This window comes from Triturus cristatus, chromosome 4_1 (assembly GCF_964204655.1).
Source record: "Triturus cristatus chromosome 4_1, aTriCri1.1, whole genome shotgun sequence".
Classification (NCBI taxonomy): Eukaryota; Metazoa; Chordata; class Amphibia; order Caudata; family Salamandridae; genus Triturus; species Triturus cristatus.
Window position 1 is genome coordinate 744,205,013 of NC_140585.1, and position 24,132 is coordinate 744,229,144.

General features: G+C 45.0%; 1 protein-coding gene across 1 annotated transcript in view; it reads right to left on the reverse strand.

Moving 5' to 3' along the window:
- Positions 1 to 24,132, reverse strand: part of LOC146855455 (putative tetratricopeptide repeat protein 41) — a 380,695-nt gene that overhangs the window by 57,433 nt on the left and 299,130 nt on the right. Inside the window, exon 12 of the mRNA XM_085651143.1 lies at positions 2,529 to 2,678. Within this exon, the coding sequence (XP_085507269.1) occupies positions 2,529 to 2,678 (150 nt within the window). The remainder of the gene's footprint in view (positions 1 to 2,528; positions 2,679 to 24,132) is intronic.

The window sequence follows — 24,132 nt, forward strand, 5'->3', positions numbered from 1 at the left end:
ATATAACAAAAAATACATACATGACTTAGCATTTAAAAAAACGTACAAATTCACTGGAAAAAACATAGGTTTCACACACGTTATAGTTAGGAATTAGCACTTAAAAAACCTTGCAAATTAACTTAAAAAACCATAGGTTTCACACATGTTATAGTTAGGTGGATATTTCACTCGTAAAAAACCAATGAAATTCCCCCGTTATAGTTAGTTCAGATAACTATAACTCGCGCGACCGCCACTCTATCACAAGGATGATGTCATCAGTGATGTCATGAGTGATGCCACTGACCATGTCATGAGTGATGTAATATGTGACGTCATGAGCAGGATTGCGGGCGCGCGAGTTATAGTTATCTGAACTAACTATAACGGGGGAATTTCATTCGTTTTTTCGAGTGAAATATCCACCTAACTATAACATGTGTGAAACCTATGGTTTTTTAAGTGAATATATATAAAATTTTAGGAACACGTTTGTTGGATGCATTCCTTTTTCCTGTTCAATATTTTCTCTATGTGAGCAGAGAATAACTCAGGGAATAGAGTTGATATTTCTTAGTTAAACCACTTAGACTGGCTATATATGTTACGAAAAGTATTTACAGATGATGCCCTCTGCTGCACCTCCATCTTCTAAGTGTTTTTTATTATTATGGGATACTTTTAACAATTTTGGCACTTTGCACTACTTTGCACATGTTTTGATAAAATATTAACATGGGATTTGTAAGACTGTATTAATGATATATTGTACAATCAATCAACATGGGAAAAATAATCTTTTAAGTATGTTTTTTAGATACATATTAAGACCACAAGTCAGTAGGTCTTATATATTTGAAATGATTGAAACACGTTTTGCAGTTTGTTAGTTTACAATGACTAATATGAAATATGAATCATTGGGCATATGCCCTGTATTCTTTTTGAAAATGCTAGTTCAGTATGTGTTCCATGGGATATGAACTAATGGGCACTAGCCGCTTATTCTTTTGTTGTTAGGGTTTCTATCACTGACAGCAAGAGTGTTGGAAGTTTATTATAACTTTACAAATATGGCTCTCAAATTTGTACACTGTGACAAAAAGATGAGTTCAGTTACAATTAACCATTGGTCCCTGATTTAAGACTTTTAGCAATGACACACCAAAAATGAATTTGTTCATCTTTTAACAACTGATATGTTTTTTTTTTAAATATATATATTTTTTAAAGAACATACTATCATGATTCATCTAATACAAGCTGCTTAAATTAATAGGACAGGCAAAATATGTTTTAATCTCACAAACGAGGAAAGAAATCGTATAAGTTTGTTTTTTCAACATGTGCACCTGTCCTTTTAAATGTAAGGAACTGAAAAGGTTCTTATGGATAGATGGGCTTCTAGACATCTAATAATTGCAACTCACCATAGTATGCTCCTGCACTCTTTATGCTGCCAACAAACCTCACACTCTTTCTTATACCACATTGCTCATTCCTGTTCTACTATAATGCTACTGTACATCCCATAGATGTTATGTGATCTCTACTCTTCCAGAACTTTCCACAATTCCTTTCTGTACCATGCTGGTCTAAATTGTAAAATGTGCAGTGCTTGGATACCCAACACTGGGATGTGAAGTGTTGCATTGGAAATACATGGATAACAATAAATAAATAAATCTAATGGAAGTTGTATGGGCCAGAAGAGGGTGGGCAACATAAGCAGAGGAGCAGGAAAGTAGCAACGGAATCCGAGCTAATCAAGCCACCTTGATGGGAATTGAAGATTGATTGGGTGACTCAATCCATGACAGACTGTATCCCTTTGTGGATCCAAGATGATTCTCAGGTCCAATAGTAAAGTACATACTGTTATGCCATGCTGATCATTGTCTGCAAAGACCAATAAAATGCAGACAAGTAGGAACTTCACAAACTGAAAAACCGTTGTCTAGTGCAATTGACTACTCTCTAAAGTTTGCAGAAATCTCTCTGTATCTTACAGTCTGCTAATACTTGTTCACTTTTTATCATAAGCACTAGGGAATGGACATGCTGACAGTTGTTTCTGCTGTGCAAAACCACTGACTTAGGCCTAATGTCACTGAAAATCACAATTGTTTCCTGTGTGAAGAGGTACAACTATAGGCACAACCCCAGGAAAGCTGCTTGATAAATATGGCAATATTAGACATATATACATGTATATAATGAGATAAACATTTACATAATTGTTCCCTATTCATATGTGCAGGACTACACTGGTGTTCTGTGTTAACAAGTCTATACCTCTAAATTACTAACTCTTCCCATCTTCTACATTAATTTTAGGTCAAGGCTCATCACCTCTCTCAAGATATCACACTAAACAAAATTACATGGGACAGCCTAATGCCTTTCTCAATGCTTATTTGTTCAATGTTGAAAGGATATAGTTGTATCAGTTCTTTTAAATCTTGATACAAATACTGAATATTTCTTCTTATGTGGGTTAGTGTCAAACCCCACAAAAATCACACAAAAACATGTAAAGGTCTTACTCCAAACCGTTCTTTGGGTGGCTCTGCACATCAGCCAAGTACTCTTGTGCTTCTCCGACAAGGATGTGGCTCTTGCCGTACAAACTGCGCCGGATATTTAAACATTCTTTTAGAAAAAATTCAGATGCATCGAAGTCTGACGTGGAATATCTAAAAGTACAATAATAAGATATCAAAATGTTTGACTAGATTATGGCTGGTCATAGTGTAGAAATTTCCTTAAAACAATAAATCACTATGTTGTGCCATATTAGACTGAAAATTAATAATAATGATAATAATAATATTGGCATTTAGTTCTTATAAGGGCTGAGTTTGATATTTCACAGCTATGTAATTAGGAGATGTGCCTATTACCCAATTCAATAATACACTTTTTTTTAAAATTCCAAAAAACAAATGACTGAGATGTTGAAGCAGGGATTCTAATCACTGCTATGGGCCCCCTTATGATGGCGGACGGATCGCCACCGCCCGGCCGGCGGTGGCTATGCGCCCGCCATCACAACCACATTGACCCCCGACATATTAGCATAGCGGTGGGTACCGCGGCGGAGGAAAGTCCGTCCGCCGCTTTTCTGCCGGTCAGCAATCGTCACGATTGCTGACCGGGGGAACTCGGGCACAATATAGGCACCGCCATCCATATTATGATGTCCTGTTTACAAGGCCTTTCGCCATGGGAATGCCGGCAGAAGTTGCTTTGGGATCCCGTTGCAGGCCCCCGGGGGGTGGGGGTTACGGGGGGCTGCACTTGGGGGTACCTACATTTCCACGCACAAGGTGGCAGGCACCGCGCGGTTACTGCCACGTTGTGCATGGCAAAGTGTAACATGCCATTTTGGCATTGCAGCGGGTGCTGCTTACAGCAGCACCCCCTGCAATGTTAGATATACAGGATGCGACCGCCAGGGTGGCGGTCGCATCCTAATCAGTGGTGCGGGACCGCTGCACCACTGGTGGTCAGTCTCAACACAGCTAATGGAGCCCTATGTAGGTTAAAATCAGATATCAGAAGCAAGCACTAACTCCTTTTCTAGCCTGTAAAAATTCTGTCTTGTATAACATTGTTGACGTACTATAATAAATTAACTTACTGCAGGATACAGTTAGGTCCTCTTATAAATATAAAGGGTGATGAATATCCTACAATTTTAATTAAATTGACTGTGTAAATCTCACCCTAAATGTAGTAGAGTTATATTACCTGGTGTACTATTTTGAAGTCCTCTTCAATTTTTGTAAGTTTTTTTGCACACTCCACTTAGACAACTCTGGGCCAGATGTAGGTAAATGCATGTTTGCGATACCTTAATAGCAATTTTTAGGGAATCGCTATTAAGGAATCGCAAAATTCCATGTAGGTAGGAATCGCAATATTTTTTGCGATTCCAATATATTTCTTAATTGTGAATGGCAAATTGTGATTCGCAATTAAGGAATACCTTCCCATTCATTCCTATGGGCCGAATGAATAGGAATTGCTCCCGCAATTTGCGAGACACCAAGAGGCACTCGCAAATTGCGGGAGCAATTTCAAGGGTGCCAGGGTTTCAAAAGGACACCCTGTTGTACCCCTTAAATGTGCATGTGTGCACATGTGGCACACATACATGCCCTAAGGGCATGAATGTGTTCCCCATGGCACTTAAAAAAAAGCAAAAAAGTGCTTTTTTAAAGGAAATCGCTAATTACCACCAACTTGAAATTGGTGGTAATTAGCGATTCCTTAAGGCTAAAGTGCACTTTCTTTTGTGCTACTTACATTGCATTTAAGGAATCGCAATTTGCGATTCCTTAAATGCAAGAGCAAAATAAGGAATCGCAATTTTACGATTCCTTATTTTGCTAGTAGGTTTCAACTTACCTACATTGCTCACTGCCAAATAGCGAGCGCTAACTCTGAAATTCGGCGAATTTCAGCGTTAGCACTCGCTATTTGGCCACCTACATCTGGCCCTCTGTGTGTTTTGCTTTAGGGAGCAAGTACTATTTGAGAATATCAACATGCAGTCTGTCATGGTTGAAATAGTGTGTCAGCAAGAGTCTCGGTAAATCGGGTAGGAGACAATGTTCTATGGTACAATTGCAATGGGTACGTTTGAGAGATGAAAAGTCATTGTCAGTGTGTGCCACAGTAAAATATCTATAGCAGGTAACAAAACCTGCCTCCCTAAAGCTTCTCAAGCTTATGTGGGTACCTATGACTACCCAAAAGGCTATTTTTAAAACAGACTCAGTCTAATTCCAACATGATTCATCACTGTTGAAGGGTTTAGAATAGGGCCGTCAAATCTTTTTTATAAAGAGAGATACGTCTGATCAAAGAAAAATGAAAAGAGCTACTTCACCATTGTTGTAGTAGTGACCACATCAAATACAACCACAAAAGTGACCACACCTTGCAGGATTACTGGTAATGACCCCCAAAAGTATGTCACAATATTGAGTAATAAAAACATTGTCATGCCAATATATCATATCCAGGATATTGATCAACACAATATCTCAAAAGTATATATGTAAGTACAGATTTACTAGTCTTAACTCCAAATCTATGTACCATGAAGATATATATATCTTCAAGATAAATAGATGTGGTTTATGAATGTGTATAAAATTAATACAATATTTTGGCTGGATGATATTTAAAACTTGATAATGCAGTAGGACAACCACCACCTCAATGCATGTGACATGGCTACTACCGCAATATCAAGAAAAAAGTTATCAATATTGTAAGAAAGTGACTTAATAATTGGGGTAGATGGTAATCCACCACAAGTAATACATCCACTAGCCTGTTAGCCCCAGCTAAAGTTTTCAATAAATTAACCCTGACTTTGTAATATTTTTGTGAAGAAAAACCTTCCCCGTGTGGGTCATCTCAGAAACTGAAACTGCTGCCAAGGAACCAAAGGCCATATACCCGAAGCAGGTTGATCCAGCTGATGCTCTGAAACTTTGGGGATTTTACGCAGAATGGGACATAGTTGTTTTATCTGAGATGCAGGGATCTTTGAGTAGGACGAAGCTGAAATCAAATCTGACGCTGTGGAACTGCCAGTCAGATTCTTGTTCTGACAGGTCCCACTAAAGCTCTAGAACCCTAGAGGAAAAGTTTTCAAAAGTTCCCAAACTTTCTTCTGGGGCCCAAATAACCACAGGTGTTCACTACTAAAGCCTCCAGAACCTCAGGGGAGGCAGGCAGAGGTCACTTCCAGGTCCACTTGCTAATGGTCAGCTGGACACTTCAGGAAAAAAAACTTTTTGCAGCTTGTTGTGTCCATGTATCCATACAGGAGATGACTATCAAAAATAAAGGGGAGACAAAGGGACAAAAAGGCTCGTCCTCCTACCGATAAGTACCAAAAAACAAAAAGAGCCAATCAGTTTTCTATTACCTACGAATTACATGGAGTACTTATAGATGTATATAATATGATTGTTAGAACTGGCGGTCTCTAGTTGGCAGAGGTATACACTTCTGACAAATAGGGACCCACCAACTCTAGTCAGGGCAAGGGGATTACACACTCAGATAACCCCTGCTACCCCCTTGGTAGCTTGGCAGAGCAGACAGGCTTATCTCAGAGGCAGTGTGTTAAGCATTTATGACCACATACAGTAATAAAGTGAATACCCTACAAATGGACACAACACAGGAGTTATTATAAAAATAGTATTTTTATATAAGGCTTAGCACAAGACCAAATAACGACAAAAATATACCACAGTCTTAATAAATACTCTTTGGAAGGAAAAATAGTAGTTCAGGTAAAGTTTCTTCTTAGGAAATAGGTCTTTAGCAACAAAGGTAAGTATTCTTCTGAAAACACAGTTCTTGGCAACAATGTGACCCCCACAGGAGTCACACGACGTCGAGTTTACGAGATTCCCAAGGTTCGGCGTCGACCGCGAGGAGCGCTACGTCGAGCCTGGAGTCGCAACAGAACCCCCAAACACAGTACCTTTGGAAATGAAGAAAACGATGATCCACGGCGTCGAGATGTCGGCGTCGAGGTCGGCGTCGGTCGTGCCTCGGATTCGCAGCGGCGTCGAGGGGTGTCGGGCCGGAGCAGCGCTCACGGCGTCGAGAAGGGGGTCGAGTCGATGCGATCAGCAGCGGCGTCGAGACGGGGTCGCTTGGAGCTGGAGCCGATACTCACTACTCACTGGCGTCGATACCGGCGTCAAGACGGGGTCACTTGGAGCTGGAGCCGAAACTCACTACTCCTGGCGTCGCTACTGGCGTCGATCGGGCCCGGCGGCCGGCGTCGAAGGCTCGGAACACTGGAGCCGTTACTCACGATGTCGAGCTGGATTCGGCGGCGTCGGCGGTGTCGAGACTGCAGATTTCCCCTGTGCACTGGAAACAACACTTTCCAGCAACCAGCAATTCAGTAGAGGGTGAAGTCCTTTGGCCCTGTGACTTCAACCAGAGGCTGGCACTCTTCCAGCCCTTGGAGATTTTCTAGCAAGCTTTTTGAGAGTACACACCAAGTTCCTCTCTCCTTGTTCCTTGGCAAAAATAAAGAAGCAGCTTCAGGTTCCCCCCAGCAAACAGCACACTGGCAGAACGGGGAGGCAAGTCCTTAGATCAGCAGGCTTCTTGTCCTTGGTAGAGGTTTCCTTGTCAGAAGTGTTCTGAGTTCTTGGTTCAGGGGTCCTTCTCTTATACCCTATTTCTCCTTTGTTCCCTTTGTCCAAGCAGGGAAATTCCCCCCATCTCAGGTTTGTTGTGGGTGTTGCCAGGCAGAGGCACCTGGCCTATTCACTGAGCAGGTCAGGGTCCTCAGCCGCCCAGCAGGAGGCGGAGCCAGTATTGTCACTGGGTTATTTGTGTATGTATATTTTATGTTTTCACCCAGGAAGTCCTCATCACTAAGGCGGAAAAATCTGGACAGACCATCAGCATTGGCGTGATCTGTACCAGGGCGGTGTTCCACCGTAAAGTCCATCCCCTGTAGGGAAATGGACCACCTCAACAGCTTTGGGTTCTCACCCCTCATCTGCATTAACCATCTGAGGGGCCTGTGGTCTGTCTGAACCCGGAAGTGAGTCCCAAACAGGTAGGGTCTTCGCTTCTTCAGCGCCCAGACCACAGCAAATGCCTCACGCTCTATCGCACTCCACCTTTGTTCCCTGGGAAGTAACCTACGGCTGATGAAGGCTACAGGTAAGTCTCGGCCCTCCTCATTCATCTGTGCTAGAACAGCCCCCACACCATGCTCTGAAGCGTCTGTCTGGACAATGAACTCTTTTGAAAAGTCGGGTGCCTGGAGGACCGGTGCTGTACACATTACAGTTTTCAGGGTGTCAAAGGCTTTCTGACGGGCGTCAGTCCAGATCACAAGTCTTGGCTGCTTCCTGGAAGTCAGCGAGGTCAAGGGGTGCACAATGTTGCCATACCCCTTGACAAACCTCCTGTAGTAACCCGTGAGACCCAAGAAGGCTCTCACCTGAGTCTGGGTTTTGGGCGGTTCCCAAGCCAGGATGGTATCTATCTTGGGTTGCAGGGGGGCCACCTTGCCGCTCCCTACTTGGTGCCCCAAGTACACCACTGAACCCTGCCCAATCTGGCACTTACTGGCCTTAATTGTGAGGCCTGCTCTGCGCAGGGCCAACAACACTTCCTGGAGGTGGCGCAAGTGTTCCTCCCAGCTGGCGCTGAACACTGCTATATCGTCCAGGTAGGCGGCGCTGAAATCTTCCAGCCCGGCCAATACCTGGTTAACCAACCTCTGGAATGTGGCAAGGGCATTCTTCATTCCAAAGGGCATCACCCGGAACTGGTAGTGCCCATCTGGTGTGGAGAATGCAGACCTCTCCTTTGCCCCATCAGTCAAGGCGATCTGCCAGTACCCAGACGTTAGATCAAACAAGGTACCGGGCAGCCCCCAACCGATCGATGAGCTCATCAGCTCTGGGGATGGGGTGCACGTCAGTCTTGGTGACCGAATTGAGTCCTCGGTAATCCACACAGAACCGAAGTTCTGGTGAAGCACCAGGCGCTGCAGCCTTTGTGACCAAGACAACTGGGCTGGCCCAAGGACTGCTAGAGGACTCAACCACCCCGACTCAACCACCCCTAAGGCAAACATCTTGGAGACCTCCTCCTTGATATATGCTCTGACCTTTTCAGTCACCCTGTAGGCCTTGTGCCTCACAGGAGTGCTGTCCCCAGTGTCCGCATCATGGACACACCACTGAGTGACACCAGGGATTAAGGAAAACAGAACAGGGAATTGTACCAACAGATGGCGACAATCTTGCTGCTGCTCAGGGGTCAGTGTGTCAGAGAGGACAACACCATCCACTGACCCATCTTTCTCTTTTGCACACAGGAGGTCAGGAAGAGGCTCACTCTCCTCCTCCATCCCAGCATCTGTGGCAAGGAGCATGCCCACTTCAGACCTTTCTAAGTGGGGCTTTAACCGGTTGACATGCAGGACACGCAAGGGGTTCCTGGGAGACTTCAAGTCCACCAAGTAGGTGACATCGCTCTTTTTCTCCACAACCTCAAATGGTCCAGTCCACCTGTCCTTGAGCGCACAAGGTTCCACAGGGGCCATGACCCAAACTTTCTGACCAGGTGGAAGCTCAACCAGAGTGGCATTCTGATCGTACCACCGCTTCATCTCTTCCTGGCTGGCCTCCAGATTTGCCTGAGCAAGATCCCTGAAGCGCCGAGTCTGGTTCCTAAAGGCCAGCATGTAACTGTATACATCCTGGGGAGGTTTCCTGGGAGATTGCTCCTAGCCTTCTTTGACCAGACTCAAAGGTCCTCTTACCGGGTGTCCATACAAAAGCTCCAATGGGCTGAACCCTAGAGACCTCTGTGGCACCTCACGGTAAGCAAACAGTAGGCATGGCAAGAGGACGTCCCATTTACGCCTCATTGGTTCTTCAAGACCCATGATCATGCCTTTCAGGGTCCGGTTGAATCTCTCAACCAGCCCATTACCTTGAGGGTGGTAAGGAGTGGTAAACTTGTAGGTTACCCCACACTCCTTCCACAGAGACTTCATATAATTCGAAATGAAGTTGGTGCCCCGGTCTGACACCATCTCTCTGGGGAACCCCATGCGGGAGAAAACACCCATCAGTGCCCGTCCCACCACGGGGGCCGTCACTGTGCGGAGAGGGATGTCTTCCGGGTACCGGGTGGCATGGTCCACCAAGACCAGGATAAACCTGTTGCCCATGGCTGTCTTGGGGTCCAGTGGCCCCACAATGTCAATTCCCACTCGCTCAAATGGGGTACTGACGACGGGAAAAGGTTGGAGGGGAGCCTTCTGCTTCCGCCCACTTTTCCCACTTGCCTGGCAAGTTTGACAGGTCCTACAATGGATATCTGAATCCTTTCTCATCTGGGGCCAATAAAAATGGGTGACAAGCCTGTCATAGGTCTTGTCCTGCCCCAGATGTCCAGCTAATGGAACGTCATGAGCCAACCCCAGTAGGAAGGCTATGAAGCGCTGGGGTACCACCAGCACACGGGCTGACCCAGGCTCAGCAGCCTTAGGCTCGCTATACAGGAGGTCGTTCTCCCAGTAGACCCAATGTGATCCTGACTGATCACCTGTCGTTTGGGCTGAGGCCTGCTGCCTCATACCCACAAGAGAAGGGCACACTTTCTGCTCAGCACAAAATTCCTCCCTGGAGGGACCACCATCCTGCTGCCAATGGGTCAGCTCGGGCAGGTCTCCCAGTTCGGCCACTTGTTCTCCTGTCGGTTCCAGGGCATCCCCCTCAGGGTCTGCTCCCTCCTGGACCGCGGGAACGATGGGGGACGGTTTCCCGCGCCCCCTGCCTCTTCTCTTCACGGTTGTGACCTGAGCCATACTTTCAGGCTCCAGGGCCCCATCAACACCCTTACTAACTGACATGGACCGGGTGGTCGCACACACCCACTCAGGCAGACCCAACATTTCCAGATGCGATTTTCTCTCCACCTTAGCCCAAGGGGAGTCCTCCAAATCATTGCCCAGGAGACAATCAACAGGCATGGGGGGCCTCACAGCAACCTGAAGAGTCCCTGAGACCCCCCCCCCACTCAAAAGGAACTTGAGCTACCTCACACTGACTGTGAGTTGTCAGCAGCTACAACGGGGTAGAATGCATGAGGGACCACCTGCTCTCTGGACACCAAGTGACACTTGACAGCTGTCACACTCGCTCCGGTGTCTCTGAGAGCTTCCACCCTATAGCCATTAATGGTCACCCACTGCCTATATTTTTTAGTGTTATTAGGCAGAGGGGTTGGAGGGACCATTTCCACGTCTCCTAAAGAGACCAGGGACATTTCTGCGGGACCCCACCCACCGGGGGCACCCATCTCATTCCCTCCCAGGGCTACACTCGCTACCTGACGAGGGGGTGCACGTGGTGGTGCATTGGAATCCTTCATGGGACACTGGGGATCATAATAACGGTGTCCCACATGCTTACAAACATAGCAGGTCATGGGGCCCCGGTTTACCTGTCGGGGCCTCTGGCTTCTTTACAGTGGGAGGCTGGGAACCCTTCCCTTGGTTCCCTTGGGGATTACTTTGGGGCCCTTTCTGAAACTCCCTCTGTTTACCCCTGTCCCCCCCCACTCTTCTGCTGGGGACCCTGCCCACCTTTGGCTGAGTCTCCCACTGGACCCTTGTGGACCCTGGTACTGACCCAGCGGTCCGCCTCCTCAGCAAGTTTTCTAGGGTTAGATATCTTGCTATCAACAAGGTGCTGGCGTAGCTCTGGAAAACAGTTATTAGACAAGTGCTCCCAAGCAAACAAATCATAAAGAGCATCATAACTATCAACCTTGCTACCCTTTATCCAACCATCCATGGCTCTGCAAAAAAAAGACACATATTCAACCCACGTAGTACCAGGCAACTTCTTACATTCTCTAAAGGTTTGTCGGTACTTTTCTGGGGTTAAGCCATATCTCAACATTAAAGCATCTTTCATATGAGTATAAGACATCCTATCCTCAGCAGGCATGCTCAACAAGGTATCTCTCCCTTCATTTGTAAAGCGGCTCCACAACCCCGTTCCCCAATCTTTCTCAGGGACCCGGTGGGCCAACAATGCTAACTCATATGCTTTAAACCATTGGCTAATATCCTCATTTTTACTGTAATCCTTGATCACATCTTTGGGAAAATAAAACCTACTTTCTGCAGGCACAGATGGAGTGCTGCCACCAGAGGGATTCAACTCTAAACTCTTAGTTTTAAGCTCCATCTCCCTCACCATCTTCTCACGTTCAAACGCTAATTTCTCTCTCTCAAAATCTAATCTTTTGCTCTCCATTTCAGCTTCTCTCTTGCTTCTTGCATTCTCTAATTCCAACTGCCCTCCTAATTTAAGTTTTGCCATTTCTAACTGGTGTCCCCTCTCCCTCTCCCTGTCTTCCAACTCTTCAGGAGAAAGGCCCTTAGAGGAAACACTACTGCCGGGAGATGACACTGGCCCACCTGTGGGCTCTTCCACTTCCTCCTCTTCTTCCTCCTCCGGTACCACCACCGGATCAGAGGGATTTCTGGCCTCTAACCAGGCCTTCAGCGCTTTGAGGAAGTTGACTCTCTTTTTGAGACCTGTGGTAGGAACTTTAAACTGCTTGCAAAATCCTCTTAGATCCTTTAGCGTATAGGAATCTATCTTTTCCTTATCAAATTCCCCCACAACAATCTCAACGGGTGTAGCAGCTCCGGCATCTTCCATGGTCAAAACTGGCAGTGTTTAAAAAATAAGCTCCAGGAAAGCGGAGAACAAAAATAGAAGATCCTACCAAAACAGATTGTGGCTGCGTTATGGTCTGCTTTCACTATATAGCGCACACTAATCACTGCACATGAGTCATAAATGCAAAGTTCAATCCCACCGCTGCCACCAATGTTAGAACCGGCGGTCTCTAGTTGGCAGAGGTATACACTTCTGACAACTAGGGACCCACCAACTCTAGTCAGGGCAAGGGGATTACACACTCAGATAACCCCTGCTACCCCCTTGGTAGCTTGGCAGAGCAGACAGGCTTATCTCAGAGGCAGTGTGTTAAGCATTTATGACCACATACAGTAATAAAGTGAATACCCTACAAATGGACACAACACAGGAGTTATTATAAAAATAGTATTTTTATATAAGGCTTAGCACAAGACCAAATAACGACAAAAATATACCACAGTCTTAATAAATACTCTTTGGAAGGAAAAATATTAGTTCAGGTAAAGTTTCTTCTTAGGAAATAAGTCTTTAGCAACAAAGGTAAGTATTCTTCTGAAAACACAACAATGTGACCCCCACAGGAGTCACACGACGTCGAGTTTACGAGATTCCCAAGGTTCGGCGTCGACCGCGAGGAGCGCTACGTCGAGCCTGGAGTCGCAACAGAACCCCCAAACACAGTACCTTTGGAAATGAAGAAAACGATGATCCACGGCGTCGAGATGTCGGCGTCGAGGTCGGCGTCGGTCGTGCCTCGGATTCGGGTCGATCCGCAGCGGCGTCAAGGGGTGTCGGGCCGGAGCAGCGCTCACGGCGTTGAGAAGGGCGTCGAGTCGATGCGATCAGCAGCGGCGTCGAGACGGGGTCGCTTGGAGCTGGAGCCGATACTCACTACTCACTGGCGTCGATACCGGCGTCAACACGGGGTCACTTGGAGCTGGAGCCGATACTCACTACTCCTGGCGTCGCTACTGGCGTCGATCGGGCCCGGCGTCCGGCGTCGAAGGCTCGGAACACTGGAGCCGTTACTCACGATGTCGAGCTGGATTCGGCGGCGTCGGCGGCGTCGAGACTGCAGATTTCCCCTGTGCACTGGAAACAACACTTTCCAGCAACCAACAATTCAGTAGAGGGTGAAGTCATTTGGCCCTGTGACTTCAACAGGGGGCTGGCACTCTTCCAGCCCTTGGAGATTTTCTAGCAAGCTTTTTGAGAGTACACACCAAGTTTCTCTCTCCTTGTTCCTTGGCAAAAATAAAGAAGCAGCTTCAGGTTCCCCCCAGCAAACAGCACACTGGCAGAAGGGGGAGGCAAGTCCTTAGATCAGCAGGCTTCTTGTCCTTGGTAGAGGTTTCCTTGTCAGAAGTGATCTGAGTTCTTGGTTCAGGGGTCCTTCTCTTATACCCCATTTCTCCTTTGTTCCCTTTGTCCAAGCAGGGAAATTCCCCCCATCTCAGGTTTGTTGTGGGTGTTGCCAGGCAGAGGCACCTGGCCTATTCACTGAGCAGGGCAGGGTCCTCAGCCGCCCAGCAGGAGGCAGAGCCAGTATTGTCACTGGCAGGAGCAGGGCTATCAGTCGCCCAGCAGGAGGTGGAGCCAGCATTGTGTCAGGCAGGGCAGGCTACTCTTCCCTCACTCTATGTGTAAATGCCTCATTCACCCCACACTGACTCATTCAGACCTCTGGAGCCACCCAGCCCCTGACACACACACCAAACCAGCAGAGACCGGTGGATAGTTGGACAAGAAAATAGCCACTTTCTAAAAGGGCTATTTTCAAACACAGAATTTAAAAACCATCCATCCTAAAGGGTGTGTTATTAAATTCTGAGTTCAGGGATACTAAACTCGACCTGCTACCATGCTCCCTGAGTAAGTTAGATTATAATGGAGTTAATAATCAGTCTGCCCAGTCTGGCCTATTGGAGGCAGGTAGCCCTTCAATAGTGAAAAACGAAAATGGCTGTAATTCACTATTAGGTCATGCCACACACATCAGGGCACGACCTACCTTTTACCAACAATGCACCCTGCCCTAGGGCCTACCATAGAGGTGTCTGAAATGTGGCAAAGTGAAGGTTTAGAGACTGGCAAGTAGGTTTCCTTGCCAAGTCGACATGGCAGTCAGGGACTGCACACAGGCTCTGCGATGGCAGGCCTGAGACATATTTTACACGCTGCTTCTGTGGGTGGCACAACCCGTGCTGCAAGCCCACCAGCAGCAGTTAACTTACACGCCCTTGGCACACGCAGTGCACTAGACTAGGGTCTGAACAGTAAGTCAACCAAGCCAATCATGGTAACAATTTAACATAGGGAGCACTTGCACTGTGGCACTGATCAGCAGTGGCACAGTGCCCAAAGCAATAATCCAGCAAAAACATTGTAAACAGAGGAGGCAAACAGAAAAAAATGGAGGAGAGACTCATGCCAATGATGCCAGGTCTAACAATGATGTAAAAATATGATTTAAAAATAGGAGTGGAAAGTATTTTTGGTGTGGAAAGAAGACTTTAAGAATACCTGCCTAGTAGGCAAATGATGAATCATTCGGGCCTCTAGTTGGTATGGTTGAAAACTGGGAAAAGAAGGATTCGATAACTATGTAACTGCCTTTCTAAGAGTCAACATGTTTCAAGCCGTTTCCCTGGCTTTCCTTCAAGACCAAGGATCTAACTCCGTGATACCACTCCTTTTACCCTATATAGCAGCACACATTCTGCATGCATATAATATAGTCAGTAAATATATATATAGCACCTACTTGGTGTTTACTTCTTAGAGTTATAAAAGATGAAGATCTCCTTCATCATGGGTCATCCGGTAGAGAGGGAAGCTTGTAGTCACACTTATTCCAAAGCTTGGCCTCTGTGCACCGACCTACATTACCGCCCGGGGCCCGAATCATGAAAGAGGTGAGCAAACTGAAAATTGGAGTCTACTGCTCTGTCCTGAGTGCAAGTGGGAACAGGTCCAGCCCTTTGGCTCTCCTCACAGATCTCAAACAGCAAGTGTAGTCCTCCTTCTGGTCTTGCATGGGTCCAGAAAGATTTCTGTGGAGCTTGGAGAGTCAATGTAAATTAGCACCAGAGGTTTCTGGCAAGGAAAATGTAACTTTCTAAAAGTTAATTTTCCTAAATATTTATTGAAAATCCAACTTTACCATAGGATTGGGCTTTAAATAAATACTAAAAGGAGTGGTTGATTTATTTTTTTAGCTAGTCCCAAGCCAGATATACAGAATCTATATTTTCATCTGTCCTCTAGTTTTCCTTTTAAGCAGCCCGAGCCTTCCACAGTAAAAATAGCTGTTGGGGGCTTCTCACTGAAGGGACATGGTTACACACATTTTCTACATCTCCTTCTTTTAAATACCATGCACCCTGCCTTGTGGTCTACAAGGCCTACATAGGAGTGACTTATTCATATTTTAAAGGAAGGTTTTTTCCCCTTTCAAAAGGGTTATTTTGAGAGGTCTTGTCATACAAGAGTTTCTACAACGGATACTATGCCCTTATAGGTAAGTTAAATATTCCAATCAGGGATTAGTCAAATTTTACTTGTTTTATGATCAGGGCACATACACTGCGGGAGTAGACAATGGACAGTGCAAAGGAAATACTAATAGATATAAATCTCCTCAAATTGGTTTGTGCTATCATACAAAAAGCAGCTTTAAATATGCTTTGATTTGTAATCATTTTGTTTTCAAAACCTGCATATCGGTTTCTCAAAAACATATTTTTCTATCAAATATGCTCATCCCATACTAGGTATCCAAACTAAAAAAAAAACATTTTCTCTGAAAAAAACAAACCTCAATTTGTGCTGGAAAAATAAGCTTTTATACCTGTTTCCCAAATGTCAACTTGTGATTTCCCCTTGTACAAAGGCATCACACTAATAGATTCTGTTTCACCTGTCCAGGTATTACCATCATATGCCAGGGATGCCCACCATAAGGCCTTATAAATAAATATATATACGCACACCCACTCACACTTTCTGAAATAAACAAAGCCATCACCTGTCTCCACTCTCAACTGAGCCTCTGCTCTTTTGGCTGTAAGCCTACTAAGGCACTGTTATTCACATTTTTCTACTCTGTCTCCGGCAGTACATCTCTAGGGACTCCACTCTGACTGTTGCTGACCCTTCTTTTCTGTTCCAGTTTTCAAAGGTATTGTGTTTTCGATAGATTGGGGCTTTCAAATTGACCAATCTCAATGTGACTTTGCTAAAATGAAAGTGGAGGCCGGTGGCCAAGTTAGAGGAGCCACAGGTAGCCACAGTGTGTGTTTGTAAGCATTTGGTCTAAACATTGGTTTGGTTGATGGCCAATTCAAGGATAAGACGTGTAGGGCTGACATTTTCAAAATTGTTAGACCCCCCCGAATTACATACTGTGCTTGGCTGCACTTCAGGGAGCTACTTCCTGGGTACTGGAAAACTACCAGTAGGTCCCAAGCTACCCATTGGATACCCCGTGATTTAGAACGTAATAATACGTTGTTAACATAAAACATTCTTTTAGTTAGTATGTTAATTGTATAATAGCTGCTTTTACTTTTGCTTTTTTTACTTTAAATATTTGCATTTGATTGTTAATTAATGTTCCTACATGGTAAAAAATGAAGCAACTGCATTGTCCTTAATTGTGGTAGGTAAGTTATACAATAAAGATATGCACAATATGTTGTCAAGATTACAGCAAAGAATGGAAATGGGCAACATGCACTGTAGAATACAAGGGAGTGGAAGGTTCAGTCGTACAGATGATTTTCCTTCATGTATGTGCAAAGGGACGGGTTGGCCTTCACTGTATATCAGAAATTCAGGGAGTCTCCATCGAGTCTGAGCTGTCACCAGAACATGGCATGTTTCCCCTGCTAAGTGTCTGTAATAGAGTATCTTTATAAAGAGCCAATTAAAATACTTGCTTAGGAGTGTTATACAGTCAAGAAGCATATACAAAAAAAGCTGCCTTACTTAGAGTGAGTGGTTCAGATTTCACTGTGTACAACAAATGAAATATGTGTAGTTCATGTCTTTTTTAAAAACATATCATTCATATAAAGTAAATTGGAGAACAATTTAAGAGGTATACCGAAACATAAAATATACATACACAAATAAATCTAAATTACAGATTACAATAAAAGCATAAGATTGTAAGACTGTAAAGCATAACGTGTTGGTAATAGAAGAACAATATAAAAAAGCAAACTAGTAAAAACAGTGAAACAGAGCATTTGGCAGACAAATACATCTAAATAGTGATACCTTAATATGTTAACTGCAATAAAATTATATAAGAAACCTATAGAACAAAAATTCTGCAGAAGCTGGCAGGAAAACTATCAGTCATCATATAGGTCTAGATCGTTTTCTTAAATAGACAGAAACACATATTCTTTGTTTTTTTCCGAATATGTATCCTAGATTAACATCTCCACCACCTTAATGCATGTGTTTCTTTTTTTACGTTTTATATAGCGCAAAAACTGGACCCAAACTTTTTGAAGTGCTTTACATGAGCACCATTTACATTACAGAAGGACACATTCATTTTTCTTTTTTTTTTTAGGCACGGGGAGATTATGTGATTTGTCCAAAATCACAGGATGTTGATGCAAACCTGGTTCCCCAGTTCTACAGTCGGCATCTCAGGCCATTAATATCACATCCTCTCCCCTGATGGTGGTAAGAGCCTTCTTTTATCATCCAGGTCTGTGTTCTGAACACCACAGACTGTCTTTGACTGGACAAAAATGGGCTGAAGTGAAATTAGGCCATTGGAAGGCCGGGAGATGCCTGCTATTGAATCCTCTTGCTGCAAGGAGATGAGAAGCTTTTTTGTTTAAAAAAAAAAAAGAAATATTGCTATATATGGCATAACTTTTGACCCAAAATGGGAATGTACTGTTTCATTGTGTCATACCTTGTGCAGTGCAGCTCAAACATTTGCTGAACGCTGCAAACTCAGAGCCAAGAACCAATTCCTTGCATACTTTTAATGATGCAATCACAATGTGTGCAGTTCAGAAACACTTGTATCAAACAGGGTTTTAATAGGCAGAAAGTATGTCAGTTGGTTCAAAGAAGGGGGAGTTCCATGCTATGTTAATTATTAAAGACTATATTATATTAAAAATCAACCTCAAGATGAAGTTGTATTTTTTTTGTTTAAATAAGGAAATTTTAAAGGCTCTATTATAGAAAGAAGAAGTGCAGCAGGCTTGACTAAACTTGGAGGCTTTTATTCCTCAACAGGGCTGGTCTCATTTGAAAATCTTAGAGAATGGTTTGGATTAGATATGTGAGACTTTTTCAAGTTTTTACAAATCCGGGAATTTTGATAGGCTTCACCAGCATTGAAATTATAGATTTATCTATTGGAGTTGTCTCTAACTTTTTTAATTCATTAATGCCAGATGATATGGAAAATCGAGCTGCTAAATGGAAGGCAGAGATTGGCGTCCCAGAAAATTTATTTTTTCATGCAGTTAATTTAGCACAGAATATTTTAGTACCAGCCAGACTTCAGACTCAATGCTATAAATCGTGTTTTTCGCTTTATTATACCCCAAAAAGAATTGCTAAATGGGGAACGGGGAGAGGAACCATCTGTCCATGCTGCGCTCTATATCAAGCAGATCTAAGTCACATCCTTGCCACCTGTAATGTTTTGGACAATCTAAAACAAGAAATTACCAGTTTTATAACAAAGCCCTGGGGATTACATGCACCCTCTCTCCAATTCGAACCGGACTTGGGGTAGACCAGGACCTACAGGAGAATCCTGGGGAAAAATTAGTGTTTATTGGCATGGTAATACTGCGCCTATGTTTAGCGTCTGCCTGGCTGGATCCTATCCCACCAGGGTTCCAACAATGGCTCTCCCGGTTACTTGTGAATTCTAATCTTGAAAAAGCTATCTATGGAAGGAGGGGAACATGCTCCCGAAGTATAGGTCGTGAAATTTGGGCGCCTTTGACTAGATGGCTGGCGATCAATGAGTGATTGATTAAAAGTTTCTCATAAAACGGGTACATGAATCTGGAAAGCTACCGGAGGGTGACCAACCCCCAGATGGGGTGGGAGGGGAGGCTAGGGCAGGGGGGTAAATCGGGTGGAAAAATTATTAATGCAATATTCTTGTGTATGCCTTTATATAATGTACATAATGTATAATATTGCCGAATTTATTGATTCTATCTTTGCATTAATTAAATAAAAAAATTAAAATAAAAAAAGGAAAAATAACTTTTAGAGAGCTACTTTTTCACTACCTAAGGTACCTGGAAATTAATCTGCCTTAGCTCTCTAGCTTCTCCTAGCCAGTAATTAGCATTGAATATGTGTGAATAAGTGTGAAATGTCTCTCAGGATGAGGGGCTGGTGGCATCCTTTATGACACTACAGAGTCAAACCCTGCTTGTGTGTCTAATCCTGCTTGTCAGGTCTGTTGGGTTCACATATAACACTTGGAGGAACACTTGAAAGGTGAGAGAACAGGATGCCAACACAACTCTTGTGGAGCTACTGTCTGCTTGCTGAAGAACAAAACACACAATATGATGGACGGAATGGTGCACAATGGCAAAACATTCACCCCCAGTCACAGATCTGGGTTTAATCCATCGTTATTTTGCTCACCACGCCACCCACGCCAGCCCGAACTGCCAAGCCATGTCTTCCCTGGACCGGAATCAAACATCCTAGGACCGGTTTCTGGCTATCAGCCGTCATCAACCAGGATAGCTTGACTCCAGTGGCGTAGTGAGCACGGGACCCACGTCTGGGCATCCCCTTCCCACATAGGGTGAACAGCAAAACACACAATATGATGGACGGAATGTTGCACAATGGCAAAACATTCACCCCCAGTCACAGATCTGGGTTTAATCCATCGTTATTTTGCTCACCAGGCCACCCCAGTTCAGACATGGCCATATGCAAATCAGTCTTGACCCTGTGCCTCATGGGAACAGTCCAGCCCGAACTGCCAAGCCATGTCTTCCCTGGACCGGAATCAAACATCCTAGGACCAGTTTCTGGCTATCAGCCGTCATCAGCCAGGATAGCTTGACTCCAGTGGCGTAGTGAGCACGGGACCCACGTCTGGGCATACCCTTCCCACATAGGGTGAACAGCAAAACACACAATATGATGGACGGAATGTTGCATAATGGCAAAACATTCACCCCCAGTCACAGATCTGGGTTTAATCCATCGTTATTTTGCTCACCAGGCCACCCCAGTTCAGACATGGCCATATGCAAATCAGTCTTGACCCTGTGCCTCATGGGAACAGTCCAGCCCGAACTGCCAAGCCATGTCTTCCCTGGACCGGAATCAAACATCCTAGGACCAGTTTCTGGCTATCAGCCGTCATCAGCCAGGATAGCTTGACTCCAGTGGCGTAGTGAGCACAGGACCCACGTCTGGGCATACCCTTCCCACATTGGGTGAACAGCAAAACACACAATATGAAGGACGGAATGTTGCACAATGGCAAAACATTCACCCCCAGTCACAGATCTGGGTTTAATCCATCGTTATTTTGCTCACCACGCCACCCCAGTTCAGACATGGCCATATGCAAATCAGTCTTGACCCTGTGCCTCATGGGAACAGTCCAGCCCGAACTGCCAAGCCATATCTTCCCTGGACCGGAATCAAACATCCTAGGACCGGTTTCTGGCTATCAGCCGTCATCAGCCAGGATAGCTTGACTCCAGTGGCGTACTGAGCACGGGACTCACGTCTGGGCATACCCTTCCCACATAGGGTCAACAGCAAAACACACAATATGATGGACGGAATGTTGCGCAATGGCAAAACATTTACCCCCAGTCACAGATCTGGGTTTAATCCATCGTTATTTTGCTCACCACGCCACCCCAGTTCAGACATGGCCATATGCAAATCAGTCTTAACCCTGTGCCTCATGGGAACAGTCCAGCCCGAACTGCCAAGCCATGTCTTCCCTGGACCGGAATCAAACATCCTAGGACCGGTTTCTGGCTATCAGCCGTCATCAGCCAGGATAGCTTGACTCCAGTGGCGTAGTGAGCACGGGACCCACGTCTGGGCATACCCTTCCCACATAGGGTGAACAGCAAAACACACAATATGATGGACGGAATGTTGCACAATGGCAAAACATTCACCCCCAGTCACAGATCTGGGTTTAATCCATCGTTATTTTGCTCACCATGCCACCCCAGTTCAGACATGGCCATATGCAAATCAGCCTTGACCCTGTGCCTCATGGAAACAGTCCAGCCCGAACTGCCAAGCCATGTCTTCCCTGGACCGGAATCAAACATCCTAGGACTGGTTTCTGGCTATCAGCCGTCATCAACCAGGATAGCTTGACTCCAGTGGCGTAGTGAGCACGGGACCCACGTCTGGGCATACCCTTCCCACATAGGGTGAACAGCAAAACACACAATATGATGGACGGAATGTTGCACAATGGCAAAACATTCACCCCCAGTCACAGATCTGGGTTTAATCCATCGTTATTTTGCTCACCACGCCACCCCAGTTCAGACATGGCCATATGCAAATCAGTCTTGACCCTGTGCCTCATGGGAACAGTCAAGCCCGAACTGGGAACAGGGTCAAGACTGATTTGCATATGGCTAGGTCCAAACTGGAATGGCATGGTGAGCAAAAAAACGATGGATTTAGGCCCAGATCTCTGTACTGGGGTGAATGTATGACATTGTTCTGCATTCTGTCCATCAATAGTTCTTTTTTCTTTTCTTTCTTCTTTCTCTTTGTGCTTGCTGAAGAAAGCTGCTTTTGTCCTACCAGACTTCTGTCTTTGGATTTATCGGGGATACAGTTGCTGCCTCAAATAATTTTTGTTTTAGATGTGGGATGATACTAGGACTATACATCCCCCGCACTGAGAACCCATGTTTAGTGTGGCCAAAGAAATTCCTTATCTTGAATATGCCTAAAGTAGGTCGGGCTGGCCCTGGGAAGTTTTACCACATTAGTTAGGGCATGCCAAGGAGTCATTCCCATCAGCTAGCTAGTACCAGGCATAAATGAGTCCCCTTAAGGAAGCAACTAGAGAAAACATCCTGGACCTGTGAAAGATCAGAAGTGGACTGCACATTCTGTCTGGGACTTGAGAGGAGCCATGAAGGTCTGAACCTGCTTCTTTTGGTTACTCGGACAAAGAAGTGGACTCTAAGGGTCATAAGGGTGACCTGTTGTTCAGGCTACAGGGATACAATGAGGTATAAGAAGTATTTTCTTGGAAGTACTTAGCTGACCAGTGGCAACTGGACCTTGATTGAACTCTGCTGTTATTCTCAGTCATGTAAATGCTATTATCAATTAGGAATAGCATACAGCATACAGCAAAGATATATCGTTTTCAAGGACATTACCCCTCTCAGCTAGGGGTCACTGCTCCTACAGTCGCAACATGCCTGAGCAACATCACAGAAAAGAACTCGGCACAGAGACAAAACACAGAAGAAGCAGTCAGCCAAATCTAAAATTAGCCTTCCTCCCTTTATATTCTTATTGGAGGCAAGTCCCTGGCCCATCAGCCAGTAATCATGTCTGCTCTAAGAATTAGCAACCTGCAGTCGGTTTACTTTTCAACTTCCATCATCCTACATTGTCCGCAGGCAAGCTTCCCAAGAACTTCTTACCCAACTCAACCTGTGAGTACACATAGTTTTTTCCACCAAAGTCACCCCCTTGCCTCACTGGAAAGCCAACTGACAAAGAAATGCTCATTGCTGCCAAGCTACATGTCACCTGCATCAGAGCCTTTTTCCTGGCCAATGTCTCTGGACTGGGAACAGTGCTTTAAATGGGCCGGTACTCACTGGTACTGAGTACCGGCACTTCTTACTTTTATCACCCTGAGTACCGGCACTTCTCTATGGCCGTGGAGAGTACCGGTACTCATGGAGGGTAGGTGGATTGGCCTCTAGTGTTGGTAGCCTGTCTCTTTGTTCAGCCAAATCACTTTTAAAGCCCTGAGTTGAGCCCCCGCTGAACTATTCAGGGTGGGCTCATTTGTATGATATCCCAGTGTTCGCCGTCATGCTGTGTTGCAAGTAATCGAGGCAGCCCAGGGACAGCACAAAGAGAAAAGCCATGGGAGGTTAAAAGGGCTTTAGTCCCACCTGATTCTTTTGTGTGAGTGTCTGCTCATGTGGGTCTGTTTGTCTGCTTGTGTGTGCGTGTTTCTGTGAGAAATATTACAAAATGAGGAAAGGTTAAAATATCACTGTTTGACTTTCATTTTGTATAAGGAATTAACCTGATTTGTTTATAAAAAGACATTTCTCGTGTGTATTGCAACCAGTATATAAGCTGATAAACTTTGCATGTCTGGCAGTAAGCCCCGCCCCTAGCCCTGCCCACTCGCCAAGTTTAAATGAGTACCTACACTATTTTTTCCCATTTAAAGCACTAACTGGGATCGTGGAAGAGAGGAAGCCTGGCATTTCTCATCATCACCTTACCCTTTTTGATTGCTTTCCTCAGTATTTGTTTCCTTCTCTCCGCAGATGATGGGGTGACCATCATTGTGCCAAATATTTCTTTGTCATCTCACTGCTTCTGAAGCAGTCTGAACGCATACGCCATTACAGGTTGTATCATCTCTATTTCCATGCTTAGTACTTCTCCAAGTACGCTGCACAGTCTGTTCTCAGTGGCACCCAACACGGTCAACTGGCGTTCTTTGCAGAGGTTATCTCATATATCAGTCTAGAAGTCTAGTAGGCTAGTAATGTGACATCGTTTATCACATTGGTCCTGAAAGCTTCAAGCTCTCTCACAGCACTGGATGGCTGCCCCCTACTGTACACAGCTTCTCCTTCATCATCTCCCCATC